Source organism: Thalia democratica, chromosome 2 (genome assembly GCF_965202585.1).
Source record: "Thalia democratica chromosome 2, ktThaDemo2.hap1.1, whole genome shotgun sequence".
NCBI lineage: Eukaryota > Metazoa > Chordata > Thaliacea > Salpida > Salpidae > Thalia > Thalia democratica.
This window is the reverse complement of record NC_139166.1, coordinates 34,800,052-34,827,931: the sequence shown is the minus strand read 5'-3', so window position 1 is coordinate 34,827,931 and position 27,880 is coordinate 34,800,052. Positions and strand designations below refer to the sequence as shown.

The window sequence follows — 27,880 nt, the reverse complement described above, 5'->3', positions numbered from 1 at the left end:
GAAAAGTTCATCAACTTTATTATTCAACGATAAAATTTACACTTTAACTTTAAAACACTATTTAAATTGTAGTATAATTCTTTCGTAACTTTAGTTCAAAGTTTATTTTTCAAGTACAAAACAATAGTAAAACTAAAACAGCAAACATTTATGAGAGCAACTATTTTATACATTTGGCGAAAATAAAAAAAGGAATCCTTGACTTTTACCTAAAACTATTAATTTATATAAATCACGGCTATTTTTACTATTTTATCCTATTTTAACCCCGTTTTAAATTTTCTATCTACGGCGCTTTTTACTCTTGCTATGGGAGTTGTTGTGACCATGATGGCGTTTGTGGCCCCTTTGAACTTCTTCGTACTCTGGACGCTCTGCGTCAGCTGTTAATTGTAAATAAAGTTATATAAATCAAGGTTAGAAAAATTTCATATCAAAACTTTTTTATTTAATTGAAAAATTAAAGTAGTGTTAGAAGATTGTCTTTTAGTTATATTAAGCGGATATTAGAAACAAAAGTTGGATGCTGTGGTACCTGAACAATTTAATATTTTTATTCACTAAATTTAAATAAAGAGTGACAAAATAAAATTTCATACGTAAGCAATTAATTCAGGTCTGCAGCTGTTGACTCTCGCGACTATGCCTGGCTGATGAGTCTTAATAAGGACGAAACTGGTCGTAGGTTGTCTCAGAAACTGTTGTTGGTGGTGGTGTGGTAAAGTTAATTATTGATGGAGCGAAACAATTTAACTTTGTTGATGATGGCCGTTATAAATGATTGTAAAATTATAAGTAAAAATATTTTTATGAGTTGTACAAATTTCATGAGAATAAATATTTAATAGAACTAACGTTTTCAATTATTACATTTTTACCTTTCATAGATAGCCTATTTAATTCTCCAACTTAAATATTTATTCAATTAAGTTCTAGAAACAATCTGGTAGCTGATAGAAAATAATTATAACAAAATTTTAAAACAAGCTTGATAACAATATTTCCAGGAAACATAAGGTTTAAATGTTATCTCAATCTTAAAACATAAGTTTGTTTAACAAAAACTTCTTTTTTAAATGACTGTTATATTAATAACAATAATCAAATACTTAATTATGTATATAGTGAATTCGCATAACTAGAAAACTATTATTTATTCAATCTTTTTTCACAACTAAATTAATTTTTTCATATGGAAGCAGGGTTGCCACTCGTTTTTTCAAAATTTTTTCCAGGTTTTCCAAATTTCTTCCAGGTTTTTAAAAGTAAACATTTTTGGGTCTATTTTTAGTTTTAAGTTGATTTCTCTAAAAGAAACTGTGTTAAATAGTACAAACACATTTAAAAGATGTGTAAAGTTACTTTAAATGTGTTTATCAATAAAAAAAAATTTTGATGATGACAAAAAAATTTTATTTATGTGATAGATTTTTTGTGTCAAATTAAAATTTTAGTACTGAAAATGTTAAAATTATTAAATATTCCAGGTTTTTCCAGGTTTATTTCAAAATTTCTCAAATTCCAGGTTTTTCTAGGTTATTTTTGCCTAAATTGTCGAATTCCAGGTTTTTCAAGGTTTTTCCAGGTTTCCACGTAAATGGCAACCCTGTGGAAGAGAAGCAACTTAAAACAAAAACTCAAGCATATCAACCTAATGGGATGGTGTCAATTATGCACTACGGAAACTTTTGCAGGTTGAATTTTTTATTTATTTATTGTTTTTTTTATGAGAAGGTAACTAACCCTTGGTTGGTAACTTTTTTTTTTCTTTTGCTGTACGCTTCCCTTTTTTATTATCACTGTTACCCCCTTACCTTTGGTCTTTTTTCTCATTAATATTTGTTTTTCTTAACATTATTTTTTACTATCGCTGTTACCCCTATCCTTTACCCCTTTTCGGTATTTTTTCTATATATATTTGCAAAAATAACCCTTCGTGCATAATTAACCGGTTCCGCAATCTAACACGTTAAATTTTAAATCATACATTACAATTTATTTGATTATCTACCTCTTCTAGCTTCTCTTTCCAGTTGGTCCCAATCTTTGCCTTCCTCTTCTTCATCGCTACCATCTGAGTATCCTTCTTCCTCGTCTGAATGCTCATCTTCATCAGAATAATCTTCACTTGAGTTTTCCGAACTGAAATCTTCCTCTGATCCTGATCCTTCCGGATTGAAGTCCGATTCTTCTTCATCCGATTCTTCCCCTCCGGACTAAAAATTATTTATGAAGATTATTTTGCTTATGTAATAGAAATATTTAGAGGAGTTTGTTGAATTTGTTAAAATAATACTGAAGATATCTACGACAGAGAAGTATAAATACATAATTTCAATATAATACCACTCTCATTTAAAATTGTCTTTTTTTTTTGCAATAAAAAATACAGTAATGCAAGCTTCGTTTATATCTAATTTGAATGTTTTTCTAAAGTTTTTATAGTAATATATTATTGAATTAATAATAATTGAAGCTATAAAAAACTATATAAACCTCATCATTAGGTTCTAAAAAGTTCCATCCTCCCTGAGCAAAAAAATCTACAGGATCATCTAAAACTGTCTTCAAAATTTTGCTCCAATTTAAAGATTGGATTCCTTCCGTGTAGTGGATATCGCAGGAGCTGAGTTGAAGACAGTTTTTCAATTTATTTAACAAACAAAGATACAATTTAATTGCTGATTACATACCGTACGTAGGATAAAACTAATTCTAATAGTCAATGCCCAATAAATCAAAAACTATTCGATTTATAATTATACTTCTATTTTTAAAAGTGAAACTTAGTAATGACAAATAGAAATTTTCGAGTTAAAGTTTTTTTTAAGAATACTAATTATCACAGCACGTATTTATGTAGCTAACATTGATAAAAATAGTTTACGAGCAATATAGATATAAATTAAGTTTCTAAAATTGGTTTACGCTGTAGAGAATCTATTTGGATATTAAAAATTAAAATTATTTGAAAATCATAACCAACCAACTTTTGATTCTAATTATTTGATTTTTTTAACGTTTTTTAAACATTTTTTTCCAGTCTAGCTTTACTAGTATATACAAATTAACATATACAATTATACCTATAATTATTTCAGTTCAATAAAAAACTGTTTTTTATCTTTTTTTGTACTTAATTAATTTTTAAAATCTACAAATTTACAAAACTCGCAGTTTTCTTTAAATAAATATCAGACCTTAGTTGACTAACAACTTGATCCTAATATTTTAATAAAAAATAAACTTATCCAGCTCTTTTTATCGTTGTTTAAATTGTAAATAACAGAGCCGGTAGTGGTCAACCAATAATAACTACCAACCTGCTTGAGCTAATTTAACACAAATCTATAAACAACTTAAGGTTTATGTTTTTTTATTTATTTAATAGTAGCTAAAGTTTTAAATCTAAACTGTAATTAAGACTAACTTCAACCAAGCTCTTATATTATCAAGGGAAGCCATGGGAATTGAATTGACAATTTCAACTTTGCGCTTGTAGTTTTTGAATATGAACACCATATCGAAACTCTTAAGCGAGAACGAAACTCGCTCGAAATGAACCAACTCAATGTCTTCTAATGTGACCACAAATGCTGGCTGCGGTTTTAAATGAACTTTTAGATCTTAATTATAAAAAACGTTTGTTCAGTAGAATCTTTAAAAACATTGTACTAAAAGTCAAGAATTCAGTTTTCCGTTATTCAAAATAAACTATTTTTTTATAAATGTAATTACTTAGTATCCTAATAATCATTTATTCAGGTTATTATTCTAGTTATTCCTAATATCAAACTCAAATTTAAACCTTAATAATAAACCATAACTTTTAGTATTTCGTAAAAAAAATAAATCAGGTTTATTTACACATTTAAATGGAACTAAATGCAATTTTATGAATTCTATAATCATAACAATAATGAATAACTTTTAGTTTAAATAACTACATTATATAAAATATATATTATGTTTTTTATAAATACTACTGATTTTTTACAATTTACCCATTCAATAATATTGATAAGAGCAGTTGAAGTCGGCTGCAAAGTACAAGTTGATCTGAAAGGTACTCCTAAGAAGGACAAATCACGAAATGGAGAGTCAAATTCGATCATGCCTGTTATCATTATATAACATGTACCAAAATTACAGGATTTAAAAATATAAATTTGCATAGTTTTATAAAAAAATTGTATAAAATTAGAAATAAATTATAATATCAAAAGGCTAGGTAATATTTTTAACAGTTTCTTACAAAAAACACGGTTGTATGTCTAATTTTTCAACAGCTTAAATTATGTCTTAGTTTTCAAAAGGAAAGAGTTAAGAATTGTATCAAATTTTTTACTAGCATATCTGAAAATACCAAAATTATTTATGATATTTTTTTATACTAATTATTCCTAACACTAAAAACTTTTATATTTTACAAATAAAAAACCTTTAGATAAAGTTTCAACTTTGTCAACAAAGCTTTTAAATGCTCCGTTTAGTTTTTTACGAAGCTGTCTTTCTAGCTGTTCTCCCATCAATTCGTCCCTGTCGCGCAGGTGGTTTATTTTTCCCAAATCAGTGGTCATTTCTCCCACTTCAGTATAAAATTGCACATCTAACTGTCTTTTCTTAGCAAATATCATCGCATTCTGTGACAAAAAAAAAATCATTAAAAAATTTGTAGTATAAAAAATAATTTAGTTAACAAATATTTAATTTAATAGAAGCTTTTATTTCAACTGCTGTAACAATATAGATAGGTCGAGTGTTAAATAGTGTATTAAGATAATACTCTTTAAGTCAAATAAAATTGTCCTGAGTGACCAAAACTATCTCGAGTGACCTTAAACTGCCCTGAGTCATCCTGAGTTTTTATTCAAATCCTTTAAAAAAACTTTCCACTTCAGGCACAAATTACTTATACCTAATGTTCATTTTTCTTCTCATTAATATGCATCTGTAGGCTTCTGCATTAGATGTTAACAAAACTTATGACAAATACTGTTTTCGAAGATTCAACATTAAAGTTAAAATCGATTGAGGTTTAAAAACAAAATTTTTTGTTCATAACTTTATGTAAACATGTTAGTTGACCTTATATACAACAGAGAAAAAAATTGGCATTTTAATTTACTAACTTTAATCATACCACAAAAGTCCTCACTTGAATTAATTAATAAACTTTATTAACTTCAATTTTAATTAAACAGTTTAATATAAACTCAAATTATGACAAAAATTAATTTTAGAAGTGAAACAACTACTACTGTGTTATTTTTAAGAATAATGAAGAACTAGCCGCAAGGCTAATAAAAATTAAATCATCATTTCAAAATCAATAAAAATCATGTTCATGAACAAAATTGTTTATGTAAATTAACAAAATATTGAAAGTGGATCAACTAAATCTCATTCGATATCTAGAAAAATCTTGTCTTGAGATATTAAAAAAAGTCTTAAAACTGTCCTAAGATTTTTATAAAAATCAAAACTGTTTTGAGTCATCCTGAGTTAAAAAAATCTAAATATCCTGATTACCTTTAGTGTGTGGCAACCCAGTAAGATGCTTTCTAATCTAATTGATGAAGTTTTTTAAATTAAACAAATTAATGGTAATGTAGTCCATCTATTAGGACAGGGTTTTAACAAAAGTTTGCTAATATAATTTTTAAATATAATTAAAAATACATTACAATAAAAAAAACATTAGGAGAAGATTAAACTATTACTATTTTATGACTGCGAAGGTTGCCAGTCTAAACAAGTTAGTAACCTAAATGATAGCTCAATGTATTATTTAAGTATACTTATTTGAAACACTCTCATTTTGAGGATTGATTAAAAACTAATGAAATTAAAGCTTGTATTTAAAACAAGATTAGGTTTAAAATATTTTAATAACAAATCCCACATATGATTGGTTATTTTATATTTCACAAAAACTAAATTAAGCAGGTAATGTATCAAAAACTTTCCTTGAAAATTTTCTCAAGTAATTTAGTATAACAAATAAGAATCCTGATAAATTTATTTTTAAAATTATTCTAGTTTCTTAACGGATTAAAACAAACTTTTAGATGGAAATGTAGTACAATAATCATTTCGTGATCACAAGGTTGAAAAATAGCATGTTTAATGTTGTTGTACAGCAAATCTACTTTGTCTCCTCTCACTGAAGTGTATCTGAATCCTGTTTACAAAGGTATCACGTTTTGATAACAACATGTTTAAGCATGTTAAATTTCAAAATAAGTTATTATTATAGTTTATTAATATAAATATTTAAAAAGTTAATTTTAACTTCAGTTCTAAAACTATAAAATTTTTACTTCTGATTAGAACTTAGAAACGTGTAAGCAGTAGTTAATGATTTTCCTGTATAACATTTGCAAAGCCAATTGCAAAAACTTAACTATAATAAAACAGCATAAACTACTTTATTAATTAAAATATAATCATTCAAGAAATTTAACTCACCATAGTTTAATTTTGAGTTTTAGTTTTGAATTTTATATTTTTGTCAATGTTTAAAATTTATAAGGTTTTTTATTTGTTGAATGAAATACATGATTAGGCACAAGGTTTTAAGAAGGTATAAATAAAAATTACTAACAGTTTTTATTTATTTAGTTTCATTTGAATTTATATACTTCAAAAACCATCTGGACTTAACAAATTCACTTTAGTTTTTAATTTTTTTTTTGCAATATGTGTACTACTACAGCTGTAAAGTTTTTTCATTTTGATTGCAAAATTAACAACAACAAAAACAAGCAAATGATCATGCAATTTTAGTAACAACCTTATTATATACAATTTTTTATTTCATATTTTTTTCAATTTATTACGTTACAAATTTTGTTGTTATTAAGCTTTTTTAGACATATAAGAATCATTAAAAATGTTTGCGAAATATGATGGATTGTTAAAAAGCCTAGATTTTTTTAATTATCAAAAAATTGTGTTTAACAATAAAAAAAGTTTAACTAAAATAAAAACAAATAACCATTGCTATGAGCTTCTAAATGACCCTGCATTTTTCTCTGTGCAATCGTTGGTCTGATAGAAAGGTCTTTTAATTTTGGATTTGCTTTGTTGTGGTTAATGATCAGCTTGTCTTGCTTGACTATACCCTGTTAAGTTAAAAACTGCTATTCAATAAATTTCAGTTTCTAATTAAGCAATAAGTCGGCAGTTTTTAGTTAGGAACAAGCCAAATTTAATGAATTAAGTTCTTCACGAGACACATAAATTTTGTTTTATATTTTTTAGAGTTTAAAAAAACCAAACATAGGAGCAAAAGTTTAATGATTTAAACACGATAGGCTGCAGTACTTGCGTACAAAAACTTATGTTTTTTTTTCAACTGACTTAGCTTGTTTAGATCTCTAGGACTTCACGCCTAAATACGTTATATCTGTACAGTTGTTTATAAATATAAAAACCTCTTTTTCTCTCAATTCATCTTCCCTCGCTTTGTATTTCTTTTGAAGCTCCTTAATAAGGCGGAATGCTAACATTAGGTTTGTTGCAGGTGCTTCCCCTCTGTTAGAACTCGATTCCCTGCCAACCCAGCCTCTGAATGTGAGCTCCTTAATGAAAGTGGGTTGGTCGTTATCATGGGTGGGAAAAGATGTTTTGTTTTCTTTGTTCAAATGATTGCTAAAACAAAATTAAGTTTAATTTAGAAAAAAAATGTTTTCTTTCACAATTTTTATAAATTTTAATTATCATTATTATTATAATTCTTTTGTGTCCAAAATATTTTGATCTACAAGTTACGTTTTTATTGCTTGCAGATGACGGATTAACATTACTTGAAGTAGAAGTAATGAGCTAAACTTAAATTAAGATTTTTCTTGACATATTTGTATATATATAATAATTTCTATACTACTTAATATTTATCTAAATTATAAGTTAGAGGATGCTTTCTTTTTTCTACTTGATTTATTTTTATAACAACACATTATCACTAGAAATTTTAACAAACATCATTACTAGCACTTAATCATTATCTTTCGCTAAAAAACTTAAGAAAACTATAAATGTTTTACCATCAAATTTCTACGATCAGGGTTGCCACAAATCAAGCTGAGAAAAATTTCCTGACTTTTTACTAAAAATTTACTGACTTATCTTAATCAAACTCTTGATTTTGACTTATTCTAAAATACATAATCAAACACTTGAAACTATCTAAAGCTTTCAATTTTATTTTATGCAGGTTATAACAACAGTTTTTTTTAGCTGAATTCAATCATCAAACTTCAATTACATCACTTGAACCATCTGTGTATGATTGACGTATTTGCAATAAACAGCTCTATAAGCAAAACACTTGTGTTATTACATTGTAAACACAGCTTGTCTGAAAAAAGACACAATTTTTTAGCATTTCCTAACATAAATGTATCTAAATAAACGAAACGACATATAAGGAACTTTTACAATTAAAACCTTAAATTAATAACGAAGTTTCACAATTAGAATCTTAAAACAATAACGAATTTTTACAATTAAAAACTTAAAAGAATAAGAACTTAATCAAACACTGTTTTTTTTATTATATGTAATAAAACTTATTTTTTCCGTTTATTTATTAGCACTTCAATCTCTTCATCTAATGAAGATATAGTTTTCTTCATCTAATCTGTATCCCGCTTCATTTTCTTGGCAGTTAAAACCATTTGCTTCATTTTATTTAAATCGTTCTCATCTGCTGCCCCTACACTTGTCGAAGAGAATCTTTTCTCTAAAGTCTAAATCTATCCACAATTTGTGGGCTTAATTTCTATTCTTTTTGCACTCATATATTTCTACCTCGAATTTTGCAGTCTCAATTATTTACTTTAACTTAAAACATTTTGATTCTAAAATCGTGCCAGATAAACTTTTGTGTGTATATCACAGTTTGAGTTTCACTATAAAAGTGTCCTTGCGACAGATCATCAATACTAAAACGCATACAAAAACTGGTTGTTCAAGTAGGGTAGTTGTTCAATTAGTTCATAGAAGAATGTTGCTGTTTTATAACGGGTATTTTACTAATCTATTCGAGATGAAGGCATTGAAAATAAAATAATTCAGTAAATTTCTAGGAAAATTTTACAATTTTAGTCTGACTTTAAAGGATTTTTAATTATTTTTTCACCATTTAAAAGGCTTTGGAAAATAAGGAATTTTGTAAATTTAAACTGACACATCTGACTTTTTTTTTAATTTTGTCAAAATTCCTGACTTTTCCTGATTTTTTTTAAAACCCTCATTTTTTCCCGACTTTTGTTATTTTTTTTAGTTTTATCTGACTGAAATTAGTTTATTCCTGATTTCCTGACTTTTCCTGACCTTAAAGCAACCCTGTAAGATAGACTTTAAAATAACTATTTTAAATATTATGCTTTACATAATCTGTTTTTTAGTAAAATAAATTTATATTATATGTTTTGGTTTTAAGAAAACAAATAGAGAGATCTCAACTGCTGGAGGAGAAGTAATTCTATTTGAATAAGATTTATTTAAGCACGGACGAGGTCTTTGACCGAAACTTAGTTTGCAAAATAAATTTTTGAAAGTATAAAAAAAACTAAAATTATGATAATGAACTTGTATTCACAACTTTTCACTTTTAAAACATTTTTTACAATTTATCTATAAATATATTATATACTTACAATCAAATACTTTTTTAAGTTTTGTCTTAGTACCTTCTTTTAGTAGTAAATTTTTTGATAAATCACTTATTTATACAGTTTAAAAATACTTAATTTTTTAAGCTTTTCATTAGATAAGCATTGCTAAAAACTTGTGTTATTATAATTGAAACTTTCGTTTAAAACAGTTTCACTATAATAAGACAAATATAAAACAAGTCTGTGTTTCAGTTATTAATTTTGAAATGAATTAGTTTTATTGATTGTAAGTTGAGCAAACAAAAAATTAATACTTTTTTAAATGAATAACTTAAGCACAAACTTTTTATAATGTATTTACATTACAAAAATAGTAATTGTAAGTTTTTATGATTTAAAACTTTTATTTGTAATTTAATTGGTAAACATTATACAAATAAAACATAATTTTGTATTTATTTTAATATTTAGTATATTTTAAATTAACAATTCTAAAACTTACACAATTAAACTTTAAGTAAGTCTCATTTTACGTATATAGCTTATGTATGCTAACATAAGCTATATAAACATTTATTAAACGTATGTTAAAACTACTATTATAAACTACAAACGTTAATTTAAATAACACCATAATATATTAAGACTCAAAATTAATAAATACAATTTAAACAGGTGCTTTAACTTCTTTAATATTTAATTAAGGTCATAGGGGGGGGGGTCCACTTTGTTTTTTACAACTTGATCTTATTTTGTAGAATTTAATCTGAGCTATCAGACACTTTTAACCGCTTAAAAAAACTCAAAGTAACTTTTGAGATATAAGCGATCAAAGAAAGGGCGTTCAATAGGTTCCTTATGGAAGGCGAAAACTAAAAATGCGAAAAAAGACTATTTCACTAAAAATCTATCTCCTCCTTCATTTTTTGAGTAATCTTTCTCAAATTTTTACAGAATGTGTATCATTAAATTTTAAAGAGATCTAATGTAGGATTTTTTTTAATTTTGAGTAAAAAAAATATTTTCAAAAAACTACCCTTTTTTTTTTAGTTTTTTGTGGATAAAATTTTTATTTTTCAAAATTTCAAAAATTCCAACATTCAGATTCTTCAAAATATTAAAAGGAACAGTTCCTGAAAATTTGAATTCTCTAGGTCAAAAATGAAGGAGGAGATAGGTTTTTAGTGAATTTTTAAATTTCCGAGAAAATTGACCCTGAAAAATTTGCGGTCCATACGTTTGTATCGGAAACTTTTTACAAAAAACAAAATATCTCAAAAGTTAAATTATATTTTTGAATTCTATCAAAACAGGCTTGTAGTTTGTATTTAAAGCTTTCATATAAAATCCAAAGTTATTTTTTGTAAAAAAAAAAGTCGGACCCCCCCCCCCCCTATGGCCTTAATATACCTTTTATCTTTAAAACTAAAAATAACGTATCCAGATTTTCAAAACTTTTAAATTTCTGACCTACTTAAATGTAGAAAATTCTGTATAAAAACATTTGTTTTTTAATAACAAAATTGATTTACGAACTTATAATCACGTATGTAGGTCCTTGCTGATATGAAATAAATGTTTTTTTTTGCAATATATCATAGAATGTTAGTTATCTTAAATGTAAAAACTTAAGATCACCATACAGCTTGTTTTTTACAGAAATTTAATTGTTAATAATGATTATAATGTAAAATATAACATTACGCTTCATAAAACCTAAATAGACAATTAAGGGCATCCTTTATTTTATTTTATTAACATTGGCTCTTATCTCAAAGCTTAGAATATACTCTATAAGATAGTTCTTACATAAATTGTTTCTTTTAATTTTTTTTTTTTTTCAATTTCCCATACAACCGTATGAAATTTAAAGTCTTCAAGGACAATTTTCTTAAAATTTCAAAAATTTCACTAAAATTTTATCTTCTCCTTCATTTTTAAACTAATTTAATTCAAATTTTCAGGAAATGTACTTTTCAATATTAAAAACAACTTGTAGGAAGCGGATTTAAAGAAAAGTCATTAAAAAATTTAAGACCAAGAATTAAAAAAAAAATTTTTGTTAATTTTTTAAAAACAACTGTTTTAAAAAAATTAATAAATCTGTTTCCTACAAGTTGTTTAAAATTTTTTAAAGATTACTTTAAAATAGTTTTAAAACAACTGCTCAAATACTGATGGAGGAGATAGATTTTAAGTGAAATAGTCTATGTTTGCCCTTTTAGTTTTCGCCTCCCATAGGGAACCTATTGAACGTTCTAACTTTGATTGCTTATATCTCAAAAATTAATTTGAATTTCAACAAGCGGTAAAAAGTAACAAGTAGCTTATCTAATTACTTATGTAAAAAATAAGACTAAATTTGAAAAAAGTGTTTAACCCCTTCTCATTAATTGGAGTTTATTTGTAAAAGTGTAACCGTAAAGCTTGTGAATGAAAAAAAAATATGTGTCAAATAACATTTATTTAGTCAACAACAAACCTCCCAGGACAGAAGAAGTTGATTCTGAGGTATTGATACTCACCTTCTTTACTTACTGATGTGTTCTGTAGATTTTACAAAAAATATCATTCTAGTTTTAAAATATCTAGTTTAAAAACTTATTTTTTTTTTTTTTTCAAAATATAATTTTAGTTTTACAGTTAAATGGTATAAACTAACATTATTTTTAAACGAAACTCTATAAAAATTATAATACATTTCATAGACCTTTTTAAACTTATAAGTAAAACATGTAAGAAAAAACAATATTAAAAAAAATATAAGACCATAGGGTGTCAAGAAAGTTTTTTTATATATTGATCTTAATTTTCATACCTTTAAACAATATCAGTTGCTTTTTTCTGCTTTAAAAAATTCAAAGTGACTTTTTAGATATATTGGATCAAATTTGAGGAGTCCAATAGGTTACTTATGAAAAGTGAAGTAAGACAACAAAAAATACCATTTTGTTTGTTTTCTTATCTTTTCTATAGTTTCTAAAATCGTTCAGACTAATCTTCACTAAACAATAAACATATAAATACTGTACGTTTTTTATAAGGTGTAATATTTTTTTAAACATTTTTCATTCGTTAACTGCTTGATTTAGTATTATCAAAATACCAGATTATGATTTTTTTATGATACTTACGTAATGAAAATTTCTTGAAAACCTGGAGTCTTTCAATAAAAAAATTTTGAGAATATATTTTCAGTAATTAATAAAAGATTTAATTTTCTCGAAAATTGTCAATAAAAAAGTTACCCTCCTTACACTTCTATCTGTAAACTTTTGCAAAATTATCTTTACCTCAAAGGTTAAATAAAATAATAGTATAAAACGTATTTATTATAAGCTGAATTTTAGTTTAAAATAAATAGACCATATGTGACCTGAATTAAAACAAGACCAAATAATATGTTAATTTAACTTACAGGGTTTCCACTCGTTTTTTCAAATTTTTCCAGGTTTTCCAAATTTTTTCCAGGTTTTAAAAAGTACACTTTTTTGGGTCTACTTTTAATTTAAAGTTAAGTTTAAGGTAAGAAACTGTGTTAAATAGTATAAAAACATTGAAAAGATACTGTAAAGCTACTTCAAGTGTATTTTTTAATAAATAAAACCAGTTTAAATATATTTTAAAATAAATAAAAAAATAATGATGCCTACCTTGATAGTGGATATATGAAAAGGCGTAGGAACTCCAAACAAAGGTAGAACAACAGTTTCGTATTTTTTATCAATAAAAAGTTTTAGCTCGTAAATGTTAGGTTCTTTAATAGGAAGTAGTTCACGCTTTTTATACGAAATGTTAGATTTGCGAGCTCTGTTTTTTAATTAAATCTAAACTAAAACTATAAACATAAAACGTATTAAAGACTAAAATTACTATCATAAATTTGCCATCTATAAAAAAAAATTCTAAACAGTGTTAGAACAATTTAAATTATTTTTTTAAACGTTTTACTTCAATAATTCATATTTTTCAAAACATTTCAACTGATATAACGATAGTCTACTTATAAGTTTAGGGTTAAAAAATTAAAGTCGTAAAAGCAAACTTAGATGTTTCGTCAGAGCTTTTTAGATTTATCAATCTCTCTTGGGCTGCTTGATGAAGTTTGTCTCTCAATTCTGTTTGATGTTTTCTCCTCTTCTCTTCTGCTGTTATCTCATTCTGATTATTTTTAAACTTAAGTTTACTTGTAGCATAAAAACATTACTTTTTTTATCTTAGGTTTTTTAGTTATAAAAATATCATTATCATCAAATATATAAAAGTATTCTTTTTAAAAAGGAAATATGTATCTTTATTCGTTTATAAAAACAAAATAAAAATTAGTTGCACATATGCACTGAACGCAGTAATGATGATGATAAAATTGTTTGAAATGCCAAGAATTTAATAATTTTACTTAAAAAAATCAAAGTCCTTGCTTTAATTAAAAAAACACCAATAAATAAATCAAGTAATAAAACCAAATAGCAAACGCGTTCTCTGAGAAAATTTAAAAATAATTGTGCACTAACTCTTGTTTTTTCCTTGTATATGTGAGCGTTTCTGGATCCTCTTCTGAGAAGAGCTTCTGCTTGAGGTTGATCTTCATTCTCTTCTTCATCCTCGCTTTCGTCCTAGAGATTACCAAGACATTGTTTGTTAAGTTAAAAATTCATCTTGTAGATAACAACTATTTCATGTTTTAATAAAAACTTATCTAATTCAACATGCGTCTCAAGAACATATCAAATAACTTTCGAGTGAAAAACATTTTACTCACCTTGAGAAAAATAGAAACTCGTTTCACTGCTTTTTTATCTTGAATGATCAGTTCAGCCTTTTTTTCAGTTACATGGCAAAGATCACCAATAAAAAGGGCGTAGTTTTTGGCTTTGTCGTCGTCAGCCGATTTCTTTGTTAAGTTTGAGAAACCAATGTTTACATTGAACACCATGTCTTAAATGAATTTATTTTTTTGTTTCTTGGGCTTTACTATGTAAATTGGTCATACGGACTTCAAAAAAACACTTTAAGATTAGAAATAGAAACTTACACTGTTTATTTTTCAAATGGTATCTTTTACACGACAATACTTATAAATAACTAATTTAAATTTATTCAGCAATTAATTTTAACACAAAAAAATCCTTGCTTGTATTTAAAAATGTAAACAACAAAAACCTTTTTGAACTCTTTGTTCATTTTTTCCATTTATTAAATAAGTTGACTCTCTAAATTCTAAACCAGTAAGAAAACCGAAACTTTTGTTAAGTTTGTCAGTCAAATGGGGTTTTTCTTTACGACACTTTGAAACTACACTTTTGTATATATCACTTAACTTGGCTCCTAATTATTTTTTTTCCTTTTAGTTAAAATATTTTACTTTAAGCTTTAATGCAAATTAAGTAGTCAAATAATTGACAACGTGTGAGTTTTGATTAAACAGTTTTTTCTTAATTCTAAGTAGTAGTAATCTAACAATTTTAGCATAAAAATAATATTGTATAGCTTGTGTATAAATACAAATGAAATTAAAACATTTATATTGCTAAACCACTCTATGTCAAATTATTTACATGTACGTCTTTTAAAAATAGAACTATAATTTTATAAATTTAATAAAAAACTTTATCTTTCTACTACTAGTATTCTAAGAAAAAATAACCAGGTACAAGCTCATCAAAAATATGCTGTTGAAGTGCTAATAAATAGGTGTAATTTTGTTGCATTTCATCATCTGGATTTATCATATAAGTTCTAACGATATTGGCGCAGTACATTTTATATCTGAATCCCATCATGCAAACAACACATCCAAAGTGCAAATGCTCATTGTTTCTGTTAAACAAATTTGATCAATTATCTCATACTGCTAAAACCTGTTAAACACGAAACAGTAATTATAACTCTGATCATAAGTTACACTAAGGCATACCATTAGTAACAAATTATTAACTACGTACTAAAATTTTTGTTGAACTTATATACACTTAACTTGGGTTTTTAACTTTTTAATTCTATAGTATACTTGCAACTGGTATGTACTTCACTACATTTCAACTTAAAATTGAGGTTACGATTTTGGTAAAATAGGTTAAGTAATAAACAAAAACATAGTAAAAGTACTTTTTTATGGACGTTTAAACAAAAATGAATCAAAACAAAGAACATTTAAGAAATGATATTTACACTAAAAATGTGCATTAAATACAACAACTATTTTAATATTTACAGCTTTATTTGATAGATTTGTTTCTAATTTTTTTGTATTATAAATATATGATAATTGAAATCTATATACATAAATAAAGAATTGCTATTCTTTAAAAACTAAAAAAGAAAGATTTACTAAAAACTAGCAAGAGATGAGTTAAGTTATTTTTTAAATAACCTTAAAGACTTAAATGGTCAAAAAATTAAAATAATTATTGTGAAGTAAGTTTGAACACTGTAAAATGAACAAATTTTAAGTAATAAAATATATACTAATTGAAAACATAAAGCTATTTTCATACGGAGGAATATAGTCTTTACTAAAAAAAAAGGAAAACTAACGTTAAACTAACTTTTAAAAATACAAACTAGCAATAGCATGAGCTTTGTAAAAACTCAAACTAATCTAAGTCAGTGGCAACCTATGAATACTAAAATAATAATTTACATGACTATATTGCAAAAGGAAGTAGTCTGACCTGAAAATAAGTTTATCTGAAATGGTTTAAAATAGTACATAAAATATTTAGTTATACTAAATATAATACTTTTTTTTTTGTGAACGTTCTTCAGTATTTTGACAAGGCTACAGATTTCATAAAAATTATTTTAACGTTGTCGCATAAACTTTGATAAATTTACTTTCAACTAGTAGCTTAAAATTTTTAAGCGGTTGATCAAATTCTTTTAGAGGCGAAATTTAAAAAAAGTTCTATTAATTTAAATAATAAGAATTTTAAAAGTTTTAGGTATCTAGAGGCATTATGAAGAGTTATTAAATGACTTTCTACGACCTTCATAATACAAATATAACTAAATAGGAACTATTTATAGTTTTTATTAATTCTACGAAATTTGGAGGACTTTTTTAAGTAATTTTTAATCAGAAACTTATTTTCATAAATTTCACTAACACGTCAGCCGAATATTTCAAGGAGTATTTTCCACCAGATTGAATAATAGGAGGATAACAGCTATCTACGTCCTGTAGACTTACTCCTAGCTTGAGCTCTTTGTTGTTTTCATATGAGTTATCTATTTCTTTAGATATGCGTGAATGCTTGACTTTCTACAAAAAATCATTATATAACATATTTAATGTATAACAACTACTAAAAAATTTTAACATGATTTTAATTACTTTTACTAAAAATACTGCTAAATTGACAAACTATAACCTATATTGCAAAATATGAAACACAAATAATAATTCCTCAGACAAAAAAAAATATTCTGTAGTTAAATTTTATAGAATTAAATAATTTAAACTGTCGACTATTAATACTTTTCAAACCTTAAAAGGAGTGCATGAATATTGAGGCATGACTATATGTTAACTTTTAGTAAAAATGATTAAGAAACATTAAATCAAAAAGAGTTTTTTATATTTTTTTAACAAATATTTAATTATTACCAACTAGATTTTTATTTATAAAAAGTATAGAAATAAAACAATAAAAATATATTAATCTATTTTAAAAAAATCTTAAACTAATATAAATATTTTGTAAATATGTAATAATATATTATAAACATAAATTATACTTTTTGAAACAATTTTTTTTAATTTTGTACTTCAAGAACTTCACAATGTTAAACTTGTATAAACAATTACTAATTTATGAATTACAAAATAAATTGATAAGCTATTTTTATCCAACGCAAAACATAACAGTTTTTAAATTTAAGAATTCAAAACTAATAATTATCTTTACTCATTATCCAATATAACAACTTTGAATTTATATTTTTTAAATAAATGAATTTCGAAGCTTAAAACCATAATGACAAACTTTATCATCGTTAATTATTTCCATTAGCCTTTTACGGTACACATCCTTGAAAATTTTCTGAGTAATAAGACATGCTTGTTTGATAGATTTCTGTTCCTGTTCATCCTTAGCAGCCATAAACCAGCAGAAAGAAGATTTAATGTCAACCTGTGTGAAACAACTTGTAAAATGAATACAATATCATATTGGTTCATAAAAATCAAAGCAAAATTTTCAGTGGAATAGAGCAAAATATTCAGTACAAAAGAAATTTTAAAAATTTACATTTAGTATTTTTTCAAAGGTAAAACGGTATATTAATAAAAAAAAACACTTAAGACAATCCTAGATTCAGTATTCTAAAATATAACTTCTAAGCACACGGCAGTATACTGAAATTTAAACTTTCACTTGACATATACAGTGGTACTTATGGTTACTTTTTGAAACTGTAAAAACTAAAAAATACTGCATTTTATCACAAATTTTAGATGCTATGGTTTTCATTGTAGACATACAATCAATAACAAGTCAATAAAATTAACACTTAAAATTAAATAATAAGGTTTCAATTATAAATAAATCATAGATCATATATTTATTAAAAACCTTTTCAAATTCTTCATTATCAAATTCTTTGTACCATGAATTTACAAACTTTGATTCAAATTTTTCTTTACCAAACACACCAATTTTTCTCCCCTGGTATATTATTTACTTATTTATTACTAAGAAAATTACTTTTGAAAATAATTTAAATTTATATGCTTTTGTCAAAAACTTTAAAAAAATAAATACATCGAAAAATTAAAATACAACTCATATATTTTATATATAAACATATATAATTATATAAACATCCTTAATAAATTATACTATAAGCTTTTATATAGAGCAAGTTTTAATTTATAAATGCTTGACTCCTCTATGTATGGCCTTAACTTGTTAAACAATGGTAGGATAATGTAGAACATAAACAGAAATTACATCATTTTATATAAGTTATTAATAAATCTTATGTTGATAAAGTGTATATTATTATAAAAATTGTGTTAAACAACAATTACTTTAATAATACTCGAAATAAATTAATATTTTGTATAAAACTAACTTCACCACTATTTTTGATGCCATCCAAAATTTTTTCAAAATTATCTTTATTGTCAACTTTATCTCTAACTAAAAGATTAATTTCAGGAAGACCTTCTTGTTGTGTTTTAGCAGTTTTATTAAGGAATTCTACCTATTTTAAAATATATTTGAATACTTTTATAAAATGTATTTTAAATCTTTTGCAAACCAAATAAATTAAACCAGGGTTAACATTAAAATTTCAAAAAAAAATTATAGGAAAACCCATAAAATATAGCAAATTGATAGGGAAACTTTCAAAAATAAAAGAATTTTTAATGTTACAGATATATTTCGAAGGAAAATAAAGTGAAATATGTCATTAACCGCTTATAAGCACAGTCTTAATAAAAAAATTACGAAAGTTTGAGAGTTTTTGAGCTCTAATTTTAGTTAAATAAGCAAACTTTAGATAAATTGTGTTTATTTTTTAAAAAAACTATCAACTAGGTGGCGCTATAAAGTCACAGTTTAGTACTGATATTGCAAAGATTCTGATTTTAAAAAATTACTAAATTATTATTTTAAAACAACTTTACGTGATTTTTCACCACGTGGTGTCACTGTTTTGACTTTCAAATTTCAATCACCTAGCAAAAAAACGTAATTTATAGGACTTCTAGGGATTTTCACATATCTTTTAATTTTTTATAGGGATTTTTCGGAACATTGCAAATTAAAAGGGATTTATAGTGAAGAAGAAACCCTGTTAAACTTGTTTTTAAGTTTAAAATTATGTGTATAAACAAAGATATTTAAACAATTCTACAAATATTTTAAAAATAAAAAACCTTTTTCCTTCCGGATAAAACAAAAACATTTTCTTTACAGAAAACCATCAATGTTTCAGTAAGTTCATATCCAGTTAACCATGTCTGTAAAATATAAATTAAAACTAATTAAATTTTCTATTACAATGCTAATACTTTTTTCATTGGTATGTTGTTATTATAAAATATTAACAACTTCACAAAGACCAAGTTCAAAGACTCATCTGAATAATTAAAATTTATAAATAACTTTTTGTTTAGTTAGCAAAAATTTTAATTGCTGGTGGTATTTAATAGACCTAAAATGGTCATACAGTATTTAAATTAGATAATAGAAAAAAATTAAAATTTTAGTAATAACAGTTGCTCAATTCATACTGAAGTTTAAGAACAAACTTAAGAAAACATAACAATTTAAGTATCAAAAAAAGAGAATATATTTTTAAGTTCAAAACTAGCTAATATCTCTTTACAAAACTGAAAAACAGACATAATATAAAAAAATAAAAAATACTAAAAAGCAATTAACAAATTATAAAATTTGAAACTATATTTTCAAAATATTTTTTTAAGCAAATTAAGTTTTTTATTTGTTTTATAAAAATTGTTTAACAAACATCATGAATAATTTTCATAATTATTTTAAAAACTAAAATTCAGTTTGGTAATAACCACATCTAATACTCACTTTTGTACAGTATGATGAATTGTTTTAATACATAACTGATAATTTTTCCCTATATTTCTTTGTTATCAAAATTTAAACTTTTATCAGCTTACAACGATTTACTACTGCTTATGTCATAACTTTCTATCATAGAATTGACATTTAGGTTTAGAACTAATAAAGTAGTGCTAAAAGTTGTAAGAGGGTACTGCATACTATGGTATACAGACTATTGGTTAAAGGACTTATACTTGGTTTACTATCATTTCTAACTCGTTATCATTTCTAACCTGATCATTTCTAACCCGATCATTTCTAACCCGATCATTTCTAACCCGATCATTTCTAACCCGATCACTTCTAACCCGATCATTTCTAACCCGATCACTTCTAACCCGATCACTTCTAACCCGATCATTTCTAACCCGATCACTTCTAACCCGATCACTTCTAACCCGATCACTTCTAACCCGATCATTTCTAACCCGATCATTTCTAACCTGATCACTTCTAACCCGATCACTTCTAACCTGATCATTTCTAACACGATCACTTCCAACCCGATCACTTCTAACCCGATCATTTCTAACCCGATCATTTCTAACAAAATCATTTCTAACCCAATCACTTCTAACCCAATTAAACCCGATCATTTCTAACCCGATCATTTCTAACCCGATCATATCTAACCCGATCGTTTCTAACACGATCACTTATAACCCGAAATTTATTTCGTCGATCTGTATTAATATATTAATTTATTTTTTTTAAGATAAGGATTTTTTTTAAAAACAAATTAATTTCAACAATTTTTTTTTTGAAGTTTAGTTTATTTTGTTTAAATTAAAACCTAATATTCAGATAGCTTTTGTTAAAATTTAATTGTTGATATTAATTGGTTTATTTAATGTTTTGACAATAAGATTTAAAATTAGATTATTAATTAAGTGTAGTTAATTAGTTTTAAAAAGCATTAGGAAAAGTATAAGTCTTTTGTATTCCAAGGATTAAATATTAAGTTTTGATAGTCGTCAATATAAGAAATATAATGAGTATCGCAGCGGTTAAAGTCTATTCTGTACTTTCTTTTGAAATGATTCTATATGGTTAATATATATTTTAAAGTGTAGAAATCAGATTACCAATTTGCCTCCAAATTCAGGGAGAATTTATATGAAATACAACTTTTTAAAAATATTAATATCAGCGTTTATGAAAATTTAAATAATACAGTTAATAAAATTTAGTAATTGTAATTATAATGGTGGTTTCATTTAAAGTTAATATCATTAAATTCTAAGTTCTTTAAACGGAATTGTATACTGTTTAATAAAAAGCCAAAAGTAGAGGTAGAAGGTTTTTTAAATATTCAGAACTTGTCATTTACTCGAACTTTGATTTAATTTTAATTCTTAAATCAACTGGTAAATTGTATATAAAGATTAACTGTAATTAAGTTATAATTAATTATAATAAACTTAACTATGAAAGTTTAGTGTCGAAAACTTATTATTACGCATTTTTCTTTTTCTTTTGAAATAAAATTTATGTAGGGCAAAATAAGTTTACATTTTTCATAAAAATTTAAAAGTTTTCAAAATTTAAAATTGCAAAAACGCGATTATTCTCACGATTAATAGTAGATATTTCTAAAATAATTTTCTTGATATCTTTTGAAAATTGTTGTTTTACAGGTTTTCAAAAACACAAAAACTTTAGAATATTTAGCGATCATTGATATGAAATGTAAGTATAAATTATTAGAGTAAATTATATAACTTAAAAACTTTTAACAAAATAATAAAACCATTTTGTATTGTGAAACCTATTATATAGGTTTAAATTTTTAATAAAGAAAAAACTCATCATATTTATAGAAGTTTAGAGGTGCAAAAAACCACCTAGAATAAAGTCAATAGACTGCAAGCTGGCTTTACAGTAATGAATGAAAAATATATATGTTTTGCGTAATAATCGTCTGGAAAAAAATTTGATTAAAAGAAACAAAGAACTTAATGGAGTTTTTATAAAATTCTGCTCCTAATTATACTTAATTTAACTATAATTAATTTATTATTCTATTTCAAAATGTTTTACTTTTAATACTTATTTTGTTTTTACTTTCGTTATTTTAACTGCTTATAATAAAGTAAATTAAAAGAAATGTTTGTCAATTAAAGTACTAATTTAAGTCGCAATTAAAACATAAGCAAAATTTAATTACCCTCGAACTTGTTATGCAAATAAACTTGTCTTTTTAACTATTAGTGTTAAACAATTTTTTTTGCTCTAAAACTAAGTAGGATTTTATTAATGATGTGAAATCTAGACGGTCAATCGACATAACAACTTTTGCGGTTTAGTTATATGACATAACTGTTTTAATAGCTAGTTTCTATTAAAAACCAGGCTTTTCCACTTAATATAACAAAAGTTTTTAACTTTTCCTAATGTTTGTTTGAATTACATTATCTTAATAGGCCTATGCAAGTTGCATAACAATTTGAATAAGTTATTAAGATGAAACTTAAAACTATCCTACTATAAAAGGTTAATACATTAGTAAGCAATAATAAAACATTTACGTCAGACTTTCAATGTAGTTTTTAAACCGTAATATAAAAGTGTTTGTATCTGAATATTACAATAGTAAGAGTTGATTTTTTAAAATTTGCTAATGTTAAAACTAATGTAGTCACGTTAATTACAATAAGATCCAATTAAAATATAACTATCACTGCTTATTTTAAAATCCTACAAAGAAGAGTTCAAAATACTTTAAAGTAAACAATTTAGTAAATTGTATATGATTAACGAAAAACGTCTCTTAAAATGTATTGAAAAAACAAAAAAGAATAATAGAAAAAAACTAAAATTATGTGTAGGTAAAAAAAAAAAAAATGAGATAAAAAAAATATATTAAGATTATGTTAAGTTAATACTAAGATTAAAATTTATTAATTATACTAAATTTACGTAGGACATTAAAATCATTATGTTTTAAAGTTAGTAAAAGTTTATTTTTTTTTTATTATTTTAATAAGTTCATTAAGACTAGTTTGTTTTTGCATTAAGTCCAGTAAAAAAAATTAAAACGTATTATAAGTAAAATGGGTTAGAAACGATCGGGTTAGAAGTGATCGGGTTAGAAGTGATCAGGTTAGAAATGATCGGGTTAGAAATGATCGGGTTTAATTGGGTTAGAAGTGATTGGGTTAGAAATGATCTTGTTAGAAATAATCGGGTTAGAAGTGATCGGGTTAGAAATGATTGGGTTAGAAATGATCGGGTTAGAAGTGATCGGGTTAGAAGTGATTGGGTTAGAAGTGATCAGGTTAGAAGTGATCGGGTTAGAAATGATCGGGTTAGAAGTGATCGGGTTAGAAATGATCGGGTTAGAAGTGATCGGGTTAGAAGTGATCGGGTTAGAAGTGATCGGGTTAGAAGTGATCGGGTTAGAAGTGATCGGGTTAGAAATGATCGGGTTAGAAGTGATCGGGTTAGAAGTGATCGGGTTAGAAATGATCGGGTTAGAAGTGATCGGGTTAGAAATGATCGGGTTAGAAGTGATCGGGTTAGAAGTGATCGGGTTAGAAGTGATCGGGTTAGAAGTGATCGGGTTAGAAATGATAGCGGGTTAGAAATGATCGGCTCCCCTTATACTTATGAAAATGATCTGCTACTAGATTTACTAAAGACTATGCTCAATGTCCATTATTGATTCTAGTAGAATTTTATTACTATACATGGTTGCCACTGATCAAGCTGAGAAAAATTTACTGACTTTTCCTGACTTTTTCCTGACTGTTTACAAAAATTTTCCTGACTTTTCTTAATCAAACTCTTAAATTAAACTTATTCTAAAATACATAACCTAACACTTTAAACTATATAAAGCTTTCAATCTAATTTTGATACAGGTTAAAAACAACAGTTTTTTGCTGAATTCCATCATCTAACTTCCAGTACATCACTTAAACCATCTGTGTATGATTGATGTTTGTAATAAACAGCTCTATCAGCAAAATACTTGTATTATCACCTTATAAACACAGCTTGTCTGAAAAAAAACACAGTTTTTTAGCATTTCCTAGCGTAAATATATCTAGATAAACAAAGGACATATAAGGAACTTTACAATTAAAACCTTAAATCAATAAGGAACTTTTACAACTCAAACCTTAAACAATAACGAACTTTTACAGTTAAAACATTTAAACAATTAAGAACTAAATCAAATACTGTTTTTTTAAATGTATGTACTAAAATTCATTTTCTTCGTTTTTTTATTAGCACTTCAACCTTTTCATCTAATGAAGATATGGTTTCCTTCATCTGGTCTGCATTCCGCTTCAGTATACATATAAACTTGTTACATAAAATACTAAACTAACTGCTTAGTTATAAAGAACTCATCTATTTACTTAAACAAAAAACACTTTGATTCTAAAATTATGCTAGATAAACTTTTGTGTATATATCACAGTTTCACTATGGAAGTGTCCTTGCTACAGATCAACAATACTTAAATGCTTAAAAAATCTGCTTGTTCCAGTAGGGTACTTGTTCAATATGTTAGAAAATTTTTGCAGTTTTATAAAGGATTTTTAATTAATTTATACCATTTGAAGGCTTTGGAAAATAAAGAAATTTTGTAAATTTAAACTGACAAAATCTTACTTTTTTTTTTGATTTTATCAAATTTCCTGACTTTTCCTGACTTTTTTTCAAAACCATCCATTTTTTCCTGACTTTTCCTGACTTTTGTCATTTTTTAAAAATTTTCATGACTTTTCCTGATTTCCTGACTGAGTGGCAACCCTGAAAATCTGACGTTTTTTTAAATGTTTTGAAATTTCCTGACTTTTTTTCAAAACCCCCCATTTTTTCCTGACTTTTGTCATTTTTTAAAATTTTTCCTGACTTTTATAATTTCCTGACTTTTCCTGACCGATTGGCAACCCTGACTATACTAGTTTAAAACTTAACACTATACAAGAAGTTTGCAAATAGAGTTAAGCTATGAGTTTTTTATAGAAGTAAATCAAAATGTAAATCTATTACAAAGAAAACAAAATACAACTATAACAGAACTGATGACAATTACAACAAAAGTCAAATGATAACATAGGGCAAATAAAGACCATGATAATATTACTTCAAAACAACTAACTATGAAAGTAATAATATGATCTTGTTTTATTGAGTAATTTGCGCTTTTTTATACTGTCTAGCAGATAGTCTTAAACTACTTTTTAAAAGCTATAGTCACGGTTGCCACTCGTTTTTTCAAAAAATTTTCCAGGTTTTCCAAATTTCCTCCAGGTTTTTAAAAGTAGACATTTTTGGGTCTATTTTTAGTTTAAAGTTAAGTTTAAGGTAAAAAACTGTGTTAGTTAGTATAAAACATTTAAAAGATACTATTAGGCTACTTTAAATGTGTTTTTTGATAGAAAAATTTTTTGATGATGACAAAAAAATCTTATTAATATGATAGATTTTTTGTATCAAACTGAGTTTTACTACTGAAAATGTTATTATTAAAATTTATTATTAAAAATTCCAGGTTTTTTTCAAAATTTCTCAAATTCCAGGTTTTTCCAGGTTATTTTAGCCTAAATTGTCAAATTCCAGGTTTTTCCAGGTAAAGTAACAACCCTGAAAAAAGTGTTACTATATAATGGATTTTTTAGTCAAATCGAAATTTTACTACTTTTAACATGTTAAAATTGTTAAAAAATCCAGGTTTTTTCAGGTTTTTTTAGAAATTTTTGTTCAAAATTCTAGTTTTTTTCAAAATAGAAAATTTTTTACATGATTGGATTGTTGGTGTGATTTTTTTGTTGTAGCGCCGGTGAACACTTACTTGGGGATTTGAGCTTCATGATTTTCCCACACTTTGTGGTTTTTAGTGTTGAGATTTTAGCCTTGTGAGTGTTCTCCAAATGGCGTGTCACCAAAGGTTTTTTTTATTTGTTTAAAAGATAGTTTTTTGTTTATTTTATTTTTGGATAGTTAAAGTTAAATATTAATGGTAAAGGTAAAATTACATATGATGTAACACACTCACTTTTCCCCAGAAAACGTTTATCGTTACAAGGGGTAGAGTTTGAGACTGATGTTTTATTACTATAAAAAAAAAAAAAAAAAAAATTCTCAAATTCCAGGTTTTTCCAGGTGAAGTGGCAACCCCCTGTTTAATTTAGCATAATTTCACATATTTTAGTAGTAAGTCTTAAAGGTACTTTATAACAGATATCATGACAGTACAAGCTGGAAGCTGAAAAGATTTTGATAAGTAAGCTTATAAATTAAATAATAAATTACCTTAAAACCACTGCTTGATTTTATTATATGAACTAAAATTAATTAAAAATAACCAATTATAATTAATTATGTTCTTATAAAGCTTGAATCAAGTTGAATCAGCTTGAATCAAGTTTTAAAAATAGCTTTAAACTAGACTGAATACTTTAAATAAATATTCAGTACAATAAATTGACTGTAAACTTCTACAGAACTACTTTGTTTTAATTTTTATACAAGTAAAAATTGACACAGGTTCACAATCCTTAGTTAGTAGAAAAATAGTAAAAATAACTGTTTAAGTATGATTTATTGATTAAAACTAACTGTCAAAAAACTAGTCATTTAAAATTTTGTAGAGCTTTTGGTTATCAAATTCTTAATAAAAACCAAGAAATAAATACTACTATTAAGGACAAATAATTATTTACAATTATTTATGATAAACCTGCACTGATACTGTTTTGCAGTAAGAATCTTCTTGAGAAGGTCCTAAAGCTAGCACAACAGCATCACATTGATTGAAACTTCCAATGTCATTTTCATCCTGTTGCAGTTTTTTTTATAGAACTTAAAGTGTTTTTATCATAGCCATAATCAGTAGCAATAATCATTTTGTGATTAACAACAAAATTTACAATTGTTTTTGTTTTTCTAATATACCAATAAATATAAAGAAATAAAATAAATGTTCTTACCGCCCATGCGTTATACATTTTTTTAAGACGCTTGAAAAATTGCTTCACATCAATTGTAGAACTCATGTTTGAAACTATTTTATTAGCACTATGATCAAAGCTGAAAGTTATATTATATTTAAACTGAAAACAATTAAAAAACAGTATAACTTCTATACATGAATAAAACTCTCATGTAAATGATCAATCTATTATATTTCAGCTAATGATGACTGGGTTGCCACTCATTAAGTCAAAAAAAATTTCCTGAGTGACCTTAAACTGCCCGGAACCATCCTGAGTATTTTTTCAAATCATTGAAAAAAACTTCCACTTTAGTGCAAACTACTTATACCTCTTGTTCATTTTTCTTCTTAATAATTAAAAGGAAAGCTGTATCTGCATGCTTCTGCATTAGATGTTCACTAAACTTATGAAAAATACTGTTTTTGAAGATTCAACATTAAAGTTAAAATCGATTCAGACTAAAAATATAAAATTTGTGCATAACTTTATATATACTAGAAAATAGTTTGAATTCTATTATTGACATTTTAATTGACTAACTTTGATCTTACCACATAAAGTACTTACTTGAATGTGTATTTATTAACTTTAATTTTAATTAAATAGTTTATAGTAAGTAAACTCAAATTATGATAAACAATAATTTCAGATTTGAAACAACTACTACTGTGTTATTTCTAAGAATAATGAAGAACTAGCTGCAAGGCTA

At 25.5% G+C, this 27,880-nt stretch overlaps 1 protein-coding gene across 1 annotated transcript; it reads right to left on the bottom strand.

Annotated features, from left to right (window-relative positions):
• On the bottom strand, window positions 1-27,261 carry LOC145830066 (FACT complex subunit SPT16-like). Its single transcript, XM_082937951.1, has 23 exons — window positions 27,166-27,261; window positions 26,916-27,014; window positions 19,516-19,599; window positions 18,705-18,836; window positions 18,203-18,295; window positions 17,615-17,761; window positions 16,736-16,890; window positions 15,274-15,446; window positions 14,790-14,954; window positions 14,389-14,564; window positions 14,141-14,242; window positions 13,672-13,787; window positions 13,280-13,436; window positions 12,109-12,173; window positions 7,440-7,656; window positions 7,001-7,127; window positions 6,066-6,184; window positions 4,442-4,643; window positions 4,005-4,117; window positions 3,431-3,600; window positions 2,497-2,626; window positions 2,012-2,216; window positions 1-383 (listed from the first exon to the last, which is right to left on the bottom strand). Exons 1-23 carry the CDS (start codon window positions 27,229-27,231, stop codon window positions 283-285), a joined length of 3,114 nt encoding a protein of 1,037 aa, XP_082794077.1. The 5' UTR covers window positions 27,232-27,261; the 3' UTR covers window positions 1-282.
• Window positions 27,262-27,880: the final 619 nt, after the last annotated feature.